Source organism: Ranitomeya variabilis, chromosome 5, assembly GCF_051348905.1.
Source record: "Ranitomeya variabilis isolate aRanVar5 chromosome 5, aRanVar5.hap1, whole genome shotgun sequence".
NCBI classification, from domain to species: domain Eukaryota; kingdom Metazoa; phylum Chordata; class Amphibia; order Anura; family Dendrobatidae; genus Ranitomeya; species Ranitomeya variabilis.
Window position 1 is genome coordinate 31,676,762 of NC_135236.1, and position 10,172 is coordinate 31,686,933.

Genomic DNA, 10,172 nt, shown 5'->3' on the forward strand with positions numbered 1-10,172 from the left:
TTGAGGTCAGCTGTGACCGAAAAAAAAGTCTATTCTGTCCTTTTTGCTTTACAGCAATTATCATAAGGGGTAAATAATTTAACATTTTGATATTTCGACATTTAGAGACACTGTAGTACAGCATGTGTTTATTTTCCTTATCTTTATTTGTAAAAGAAGAATAGGTGTGTGTTTCTTTTTTGTATATATTTTTAAAACCTTTTTTTCCCACCTTCAACTTGCCCTTTAGGGAACTTGAATCAGCAATTGTCTCATTGCTTGTTCTATATACTCCAAAATCACATCACAGCAGTATGTAGCAAAAACCATAGAGTCCGGGAAGCATGGCCTTCATAGGAGGACTAACATGGCAGCTATCAGAGCCCACAGAAGGATCCTGGCTGAGATGGCAAAACAATGGCGCCCTGCAATCTCTGTGTAAAACAGTATACAACTGCTGTTTATGGAGAGGGCACAACTGCACTGACATACTATTATGTCCCACTGTCAGGGAGGGGATAAGGGTAGGACATGAAGGACAACCAGCAAAAATACTCATAACATTTTGGACTCCTGGCTTTGTTTGCCTAAGTATCTTCTCTTGTGATATAGGGCTTCTCCATGGTAGGTTCTTGGTCCATGTGTTGGTTACAATCGTATTGTGTCTCTTAAATCCTTCCAATCACAGTTTCCACAGGACTGGGCCAAGCATGCAGAGATCACGTAGTATGTGCCGGTGGGTGGTAGGATTGGGAGGCCCAAATGGCATAAGATCTTCTGACAATCCTGCTGAAATTGAGAGGTTTGATTACCATTTATCTTATAGCTATGACCAGATTCAATCTTCTTAAGGATAAGCCCACCATAGCACAGGCCAAAAACTAAAAAATATATATATGTAGGTTATTAGGGGTCAAGCTCTTTGGTAATCAGTAGCATTCACACAGGCAAGTAATGTGATGGGATCCAAAACCAGTGAAGTTTATTATCTCCATAGACTTCCAGATAAAGTCAAAACAAAGCAGCCTCTTCTGTACACAAAAGCTACAACAGAACCAAAGCAGAAAATAAACAGTCCATAAAGAGCATGGGCCCACCTGTTTAAATGTCAGTCCTTCACTCACAGACTCTGGCTGAGCCACATAAACAAAGTCTTTCACCCTCCACACACAAACCACATCTGAGACAGCTCAGCTTCCTTTTAAATGGGCTCCAAAGCTTTGATTGGAGATATGGGAGCAGCCAGTCCCACCCAACTCTTCCAGCTGGTCCTAAAACCCGGACCTCAGCAATAATGGTGCTGGAGCCTGAATTTGTGGGCTTCACATCACTGAGGCTAACCACCCAGGTGACACATATCTCCAAACCAGGACTTGTCATGCTGCAGCACTGTATATGTAATTTCAAATCCTATAAAGCCATAGAAATATTTATTTATTACTAAACAAATTGATAATCCGGAATAAAAAAAACAACTTAAAATACACAAGACACATTTAAAAACTAGCATAATGCAGAACGGAGGAGCAGCAAAAAAAATTCTTCAAAAGGTTAGACTTGAATTGGTCGGTATTCTACTTATTGTGTATATACATTGAAATTGCAACTCAGCAAAGGAAAAGTGGTGGAATTATGATGAAAAAAATGGAAACAAAATGTAAAAAACATCTCAATTTATTCAGTATCATGTATGAGCGCCAAGGGCAGGAATCCCTGCACTTCCAGCCTCGGCTGCTATCAATGAGGTTATTAATGGTTGTCTGAGGAAGGTTCTACTACTGAATACATTTGGGCAAATCATCAAGATCCACTGCTGGCAGCTCCCGTGTAATCACTTACCAATAACGTTCCAGATGTTCTCGATGAGAGACAAGTTGGAGATGCTACAGCCATGGGAGAGTGTTTGGGCAACACACGCTGCTCAAAGTAGCTCCAGCAACATGCGTCCAGGTATTTCACATGGAAACACGAGAAGCAATGGAATGAAACTGAAAGGGAGAAGATACAAATTAGATATTAGAAAAAACTTTTTGACAGTGAGGCTGGTCAATGAGTGGAACAGGCTGGTGGTGAGTTCTCCTTCAATGGAAGTCTTCAGACAGAGACTGGACAGACATCTATCTGAGATGGTTTAGTGAATCCTGCATTGAGCAGGGGGTTGGACACGATGACCTTTGATGTCCCTTCCAACTCTAACATTCTATGATTCTAAGATTGTCGTTTTGAAAAATGGCTCGTAATGCTGGTTCCATGGTTGATCCTTTCTGTACTCCAAGTGAAATTGGAGGCCACATACCAAGTCTAAGGCATCAGACAGTGTCTACACAAACTATCAGGAGGCATCTGCAAGTTATTGGGTTAAGAGCTAGACGGCCAGCTACAGGTGATCTACTGACCTGACACCAATCGATCTAAAAGGCTACCATGGTGCAAAGCAAGTTGGCAATGAAGACCGGAATGGAGGTCTGTCCTCATCAGCCATGAGTCCTGCTTTTGTCTTGGATGCGATAAAAGATGGACATTGGCCTGAACACCATGGGGTGGTCAACACTATGAAAAAGCCGTCAATGGGGAAAGAAACATTGGTCTTCTTAGAACTATGATGTGACATAAGGTATGGTAGCTGGACATCTCTAGCCTTCGTTCTAGGTACACTAACAGCTCAACGATACATTGATATATTTATATATATGTGTATATATATATATATATATATATATACACACACACAGATAGTTTTTTGGACAGTGACCGAATCTTCATGATTTCAGCTCTGCTATTTTGCTGTTTTTGCTCTAAAATGAAACAATTTAGATGCAATTGAAGGTTAGACTTTTAGGTTTATTTAAAGGGGTTGAACAAAAATATCCTATGTTTAGGAATTGTACTCATTTTTCTACAAATCCTCCTCATTTCCGGGGCTCAAAAGCAATTGGGCAAATTAACTTTACCATGAATAAAATGTCTAATACTTTGTAGAGACTCCTTTGCAGCAATGACAGTCTGAAATCTGGAAGCCATGGAAGACACGAAACGTTGGGTTTCCTCCTGTGTGACACTTTGCTTATTTGTGGCTCTTTCTCCCTCAATTGCCATTGGAAGCCATACATGCCCGCGCCCTCACACCGCCTCCGCCATGTGTTACAGAGGATGTGCTGTGCTCTGGATTATATGCCATGCCAAGCCATCTCCATACTTTCTTCTTCCCATCATTCTGGTACAAGCTGATCTTACTTTTGCTATTCCAGAAGTGGGCTGACTTATTAGAAGTCTAATGTCTAGCATTTCTATATTTAAGGCTGATTAATGGCTTGCACCTTGAGGTGACCCCTCTGTATTTGCTCTCATGATGTCTTCTCTTTATGGTAGACTTAGATCCTGAAGCACCTTCTTCCTTGAGAGTCTTTTTCACTTGGGTGGATGTTGTGAAAGTTTTCTTCACCATGGAAAGGATTCTGCGATTATTCAAAGCTGTTGTCTACCATGGATGTCCAGTGCTTTTTGAGTTCTCGAGCTCACCAGGGCACTCTTTTTTTTTTTGCACAATGTACCAAACTGTTCATTTGGCAGCTCCTAACATTTCTGCAACCTCTCAGATGGATTTTTTTTTTTCAGGCTAATGATGGTCTGTTTCTCTTCGAGAGCTCCATTGACCGTATGTTGTGGGTTCACAGCAACAACTTCCAAATGCAAATGTAACCTCCATCTCCAGCCCATTGAAGAGATAAATGTCTGACTACTTTTGGTCACTTTAAAAAGAAGCAGCAACATAATAAAGAGCTGGAATTCCTAAACTCTTACTTCAATTAGGATGTGAAGAGTCGCAAAGCTGAGAGTCTGCACTTTAAGCCCATAGTGATTATATAATTATATCTAGAATATGTTTTGGCAAACAGCTAAATTGCCAAAGCTTGTGTTACTGTCCAAATATGTCTGGTATCCACATGAAGAAGACTGAATGAACGGCACCAGGGCAGTTTGCACTATTGGATGGTGGATCCGTGTACAAAACCAGCATGCAGATTTGCAAAATTACGGGTAGTTGGTGCTCAGCATTATAGTAAAAGTGAGTTGAATGCAAAATAGAAGAAAATGCGGCACTCACACCTTTGTAAAGAAGTCGTAGTCTTTATTACACCATGAGAGGTTTCAACATATAGAGTCCAGCAATAGAGATAGGGAGAGAAAGCACTAAAGCATTGTACAAACACTCCAAACAGTAATGTGCTGTACAACTGCAGCAGAGAAGAAGAGGAGAGTAGTAGGGTACAATACATTTGATATGATTGAATAAGGGAATAATAGTTGATTGGGGAAGAGAAATCGGAGAGGTGCCAACAGCATAGCCAGACGTTGTATGATTGATCTGTTATACTGGGAAGCTGGCATCTGTCCTGCATTACTATTACATTTTTTATTCATACTTAATGCACTAGAAAGCAGCAACAAGCTTTTTACCCCCCAAAAAAATACCAAATCGGTGTTATTGGGAGACAATCTGCTTACTTGTGGCAAGAGATTGCTTTTTTTTCATTTTCTTTTCTGTAAGTGTACCTACCTGCCTAGTTGTTCTTATGTCCTTTTTTGCAAAAGTAGAATAATTGGCGTTGAAAAGATGTGAATTATTATATTGTACAAAATGAATAGTGAAAAAAAAGTGGTAACGGCAGTGGGCGTGGTAGTGTGAAATGGAAAAAAAAACATACTATGGCTTAAGGTACCGTCACATTAAGCGACGCTGCAGCGATATAGACAACGATGCCGATGGCTGCAGCGTCGCTGTTTCGTCGTTGTGTGGTCGCTGGAGAGCTGTCACACAGACCGCTCTCCAGTGACCAACGATGCCGAAGTCCCGGGTAACCAGGGTAAACATCGGGTTACTAAGCGCAGGGCCGCGCTTAGTAACCCGATGTTTACCCTGGTTACCAGTGTAAATGTAAAAAAAACAAAAAAAACACTACATACTTACATTCCGGTGTCTGTCGCGTTCCCCGGCGTCCGCTTTCCTGCACTGTGTAAGCGCCGGCCGTAAAGCACAGCGGTGACGTCACCGCTGTGCTCTGCTTAATGTGACCGTTTTTTTCGCGGTTTTATAGCGTTTTTATAGCGAAAAACCACGGAAAAAACGCGAAAAATCTGCTACGTGTGCACACAGCCTAAGGGTATGTGCACACGTCCGGATTTCTTGCAGAAATTTCCTGAAGAAAACCGGAAATTTTCTGCAAGAAATCCGCATTTTTTTTTTTTGCGTTTTGTTCGCGGTTTTTTTAGCATTTTGCAAGCGTAATTAGCTTGCAGAATGCTAAAGTTTTCCCTGCGATCTGTAGCATCGCTTGGAAAACTGACTGACAGGTTGGTCACACTTGTCAAACATACTGTTTGACAAGTGTGACCAACTTTTTACTATAGATGCTGCTTATGCAGCATCTATAGTAAAAGATAGAATGTTTAAAAATAATAAAAAAAATAAAAAAATGGTTATACTCACCCTCTGCAGCCTCCGTTCCTATAGATGCCGGTGTGGTTCAGGGCCTTCGGTGACGTCGCGGCTTGTGATTGGTCGCGAGCGGTCACATGAGCGGTCACGCGACCAATCACAAGACAGTGACGTCACCGCAGGTCCTGAACCACACCATCTATAGCAGTGTTCCCCAACTCCAGTCCTCAAGGCCCACCAACAGATCATGTTTTCAGGATTTCCTTTGTATTGCACAGGTGATGCAATTATCACCTGGGCAAGACTAAGGAAATCCTGAAAACATGACCTGTTGGTGGGCCTTGAGGACTGGAGTTGGGGACCCCTGATCTATAGGAACAGAAGCGGCAGCATGCAGCGGTGAGAGGCGGGAACACTCTGGGGACATCGAAGGTGAGTATATCACTATTTTTTATTTTAATTCTTTTTTTTTGACCAATTATATGGTGCCCAGTGCGTGGAGGAGAGTCTCCTCTCCTCCACCCTGGGTACCAACCACACATAATCTGCTTACTTCCCGCATGGTGTGCACAGCCCCGTGCGGGAAGTAAGCAGATCAATGCACTCCTAGGTGTGCGGAATCCCCGCAATTCCGCATTTTTAATGAACATGTTGCTTTTTTTTCCGCGATGCGATTTTTTCGTGGAAAAAAATCGCAACATTTGCACAAAAAATGCGGAATACACTGTAAATAATAGGAGGCATAGGTTAGCTTTTTTTCGCGTTTTTATCACGTTTTTATAGCGAAAAAACGCGAAAAAAACGCGAAAAATCCTGAACGTGTGCACATGGCCTAATAGTGACTGTACATTGAGTCGGTTAAGCTTTGTTTATTGATGTGTGCTTAGGGTACCGTCACACAGTGGCATTTTTATCGCTACGACGGCACGATTCGTGACGTTCTAGCGATATCGTTACGATCTCGCAGTGTCTGACACGCTACTGCGATCAGGCACCCAGCTGAGAATCGTACGTCGTAGCAGATCGTTTGAAACTTTCTTTCGTCGCTGGATCTCCCGATGTCATCGCTGGATCGTTGTGTGTGACAGCGATCCAGCGATGCATTCGCTGGTAACCAGGGTAAACATCGGGTTACTAAGCGCAGGGCCGCGCTTAGTAACCCGATGTTTACCGTGGTTACCAGCGTAAAAGTAAAAAAAACCAAACCGTACATACTCACCATCTGATGTCCGTCCGGTCCCTTGCAGTCTGCTTTCCGCTCTGACTGTCTGCCGGCCGGAAAGTGAGAGCAGATCACAGCGGTGACGTCGCCGCTGTGATCTGCTTTCACTTTACGGCGGCACTCAGTCACAGCGGGAAGCAGACTGCAAGGGACCGGACGGACATCAGATGGTGAGTATGTACGGTTTGTTTTTTTTTACTTTTACGCTGGTAACCAGGGTAAACATCGGGTTACTAAGCGCGGCCCTGCGCTTAGTAACCCGATGTTTACCCTGGTTACCCGGGGACTTCAGCATCGCTCCAGCGCCGTGATTGCAAAGTGTGACCGCAGTCTACAACGCTGGAGCGATATTCATACGACGCTGCGACGTCACGGATCGTGCCGTCGTAGCGTCCAAAGTGTGACTGTGTGACAGTACCCTTATATGCTAATAGTGCTACTTAATCCCATCATCATTGTTTACCTTATCTTGATGTTGGACTGAAAGACCCTGGGTAATTCGAAAAATAGCTTACATGCCTTGGGTATAAAATGACTCAGAGTTCACATCCTGGGAGTCTGAAGTAACACAGAGCTACCAGCCAGACATTCTGCAAAACACCCAACAGACAAGAGAAAGGACTGCAGCCAATTCATCATAGCACCATCACGAGGGACACTGATCTAGGATTCTATAGGATGCAACCTAGGGGTTTTTGGCTCCGGATGGATGGACACAGATCTGATCCAGTGACCATCTCTGAACCATGGATATGTTTGGAGAAAGCCAGGGTTAGGACCCGCTGGTCGCTTGGTTCCATGGAGATGGTCAGATAAGTCAGGTGGTGACTCTCGTGTCAACTGGCTTTGCACCTTGTATGGACTCTATGGACATTTCTTGGTCATCTCCCTATGCTTGTCGTTACCCCTTCTCTGTGCGTTCATCCACAGATGGAGTAGCGACCCTGGGAGCTCTGACATCATGTCATATTGGAAATACATGGAGACGCAGTGATATTTTATATGCACCCATGTAACCAAACAATTCCAGCCCTGGTGGGATTGTTCTGTTTGCTATTGTGTGTTGTGGTTCAATAAAGTATTGCCACACTGTTTTACCTTAACCCTGTGTTGTCTGTGTAGTGTATTGCCCACGGGGAGATAGAGCGGGCGTTCAGTGGTATGAGCCATGGTCCATGCAGTCTTGCTAAAGACAGCCGGGCCAGCAGACGAGAGTACCCACTGACCCCGTTTCTCCACAGAGGAGGCAATGACAAGCTTAGGAGGACACTGACAGTCCATTGAGGTACAAGGCCAGGTGACCGGAGGGTCACAACCTGGCTTCTCCGGACATCTCCATGGAGCCAGGTGACCAGTGGGTCACACTCCTGGCTTTCCCAAACGTATCCATGGGGCTCAGGTGACCACTGGGTTCAAATCCTGACTACCCCAAAGGTATCCATGGTTCAGTGATGGTCAATGGAGCAGATCTGTATTCTTTCAGCCGGTGCTGTGGTTCCCTAAGCTGGCATCCTGTAGAATGTCAAATCTGTGTCCCTTGTGATGGAGCCATAATCTGACAGCTATCCTGTAGAGTGTTCCTGGCTGTGGCTTTTGTAAAGAGTATCTGGTGCTTTGGATCTATAGATTTCTTGGCTATCTGGATGTATATTGTTAGAGGCATATTCCTCTTATATAGCTCACAACTGTTGTTCTTCAAGTGAGAATCCAGAGGTCAAGAGGAAGATGTGATGAGATTAACACGCAATGTTTGACTAATCAATTTGCATATATGATATAAGAGGCAAACATTAAAAATAATTTGAAGACAATATCAAAAATCAACGTTTAAGACTCATATGACAGCAGTGTATGGTTTTTGACCAATTGAAGAACAAACGCATAAATTCAAAAGTCAACTTATAGATAAGTCCATTCCTCCTGGCTTACTGAAAATAGACAACTGCTTAATTAAGATAAAATGCTGTGTCCTCACAGCCGTGAACACAGGCAGAAGTACTACAAAACGCAGGTCACAATTTGTCTCCTTTGCCTACAGCAAGTGTATTAGTGGGGCAGAAGCAAAGAGCATTATGGAATTATTGGCTCATCAAGATAATGTTATCTCTGGCAGTGACAGTATCAGTTTGAGTCAGTGTTCAACATAGTGCTCAGGTGACATGGTGCCAGTGGAGGCAGAAGAAAACATTCAAATGCCTAGCTGTGTTGGTGCTTCTGTGAGCTGTGGTAAGGGAAATACCTGCAATAATAGTACTTTGAGTAAGGGCAAATCGCAAGGTAGGAATCATGTGGGTGAGAGAGGGAGTTTCGGGCAAGGAGCTCAAAACATTTGTCGTACTGAGGAAACTGCCAGTTCAGTCAGGGATGGTGATTGTGTGGTGAACAAGACCTGGAAACCAAAATGAGGTGCAGAGTAAGTGATGTCAGCATAAGGGGAGGGTGGTGGGATCAGTCATAAAGTGTGGACACTCACTCTGCTAAATCACTCGAAAATGTCTGCTGCATTCCCTTTCTCGGCTTTTATTCAGGTAATTTCTACTGATTGTCTGTTTTATACCATGTGATGCGATAGCTGCTGGCATTATGGAGGAGCCTGCGCAGCCATGCTTGGGGTCATTTGAGCCTTCCGTAACTAATGCAACTTTGTGAAATATGTAAAATGGCGACAAGCATAATTTTATTGATTTTGCAAATTAGCAAATCGTTCAAATCTACTGAGAGGAAATCTTCATAAAATTTGTCACAAATTAGATTTGCATCAAATCGATCATCTCTAATATAGTATGTAAATTTACAGTATGTAAATGTATATGTTGCTCTCTTTTAGGTGTTTTCAGGCTGGTCAAAGGACAGTCAATCACTTTGGTAATACCACGGAGTAACGCCAGTCTGGATGTCAGCAGTCAAGCCACATTTCTTGGTGTTGTGAAATTATAGCCGTCCCCGCAGACTGCCATAGGATTGCCAAGCTTCAACCACAGGAAACTATTTATAAGGACAAAAATCCAGAAATGGGATAAGGCTTCTCCCCCTGCAGGGTGACAGAATAAGCTATGCAGCTCCTCCCCCTGCAGAGTGATAAAGATAGGAGGAGCTGTGAATCTCCGCCCCCCGCAGGGTGATACAAATAGGAAGAGCTATGAGTTCCCACCCCCTGCAGGATGATACAGATAGGAGCTCTGAGTCTCCGCCCCCTGCAGGGTTACACAGAAAGGAGGAGCTATTAGTCTCTGCCCCCTGCAGGGTGATACAGATAGGAGGAGATTTGAGTCTCCTCCCCCTGCAGGGTGATAGAGATAGGAGGAGCTATGAGTCTCCTCCCCCTACAGGGTCATACAGTTAGGAGGATCTATTAATTTCCTCCCCCTGCAGGGTGATACAGACAGGGGGAGCTATAAGTCTTACGCTCCTCCTGCAGTCACTGTTACTGTCCTATTGTCACATACTTTTGCACTACATGTAATAGTTATATTTCTATTATGTTTTTAGAACAATAAAAATACAAAAAATAAAACTTGTTTCTTCACATCCTGA

General features: G+C 43.5%; 1 protein-coding gene across 1 annotated transcript in view; it reads left to right on the top strand.

Moving 5' to 3' along the window:
- LOC143774775 (uncharacterized) overlaps nucleotides 1–10,172 on the top strand; it is a 75,952-nt gene extending 65,780 nt beyond the window's left edge. The window contains exon 14 of the mRNA XM_077262540.1: nucleotides 9,466–10,172. Within this exon, the coding sequence (XP_077118655.1) occupies nucleotides 9,466–9,575 (110 nt within the window). The 3' untranslated portion in view covers nucleotides 9,576–10,172. The remainder of the gene's footprint in view (nucleotides 1–9,465) is intronic.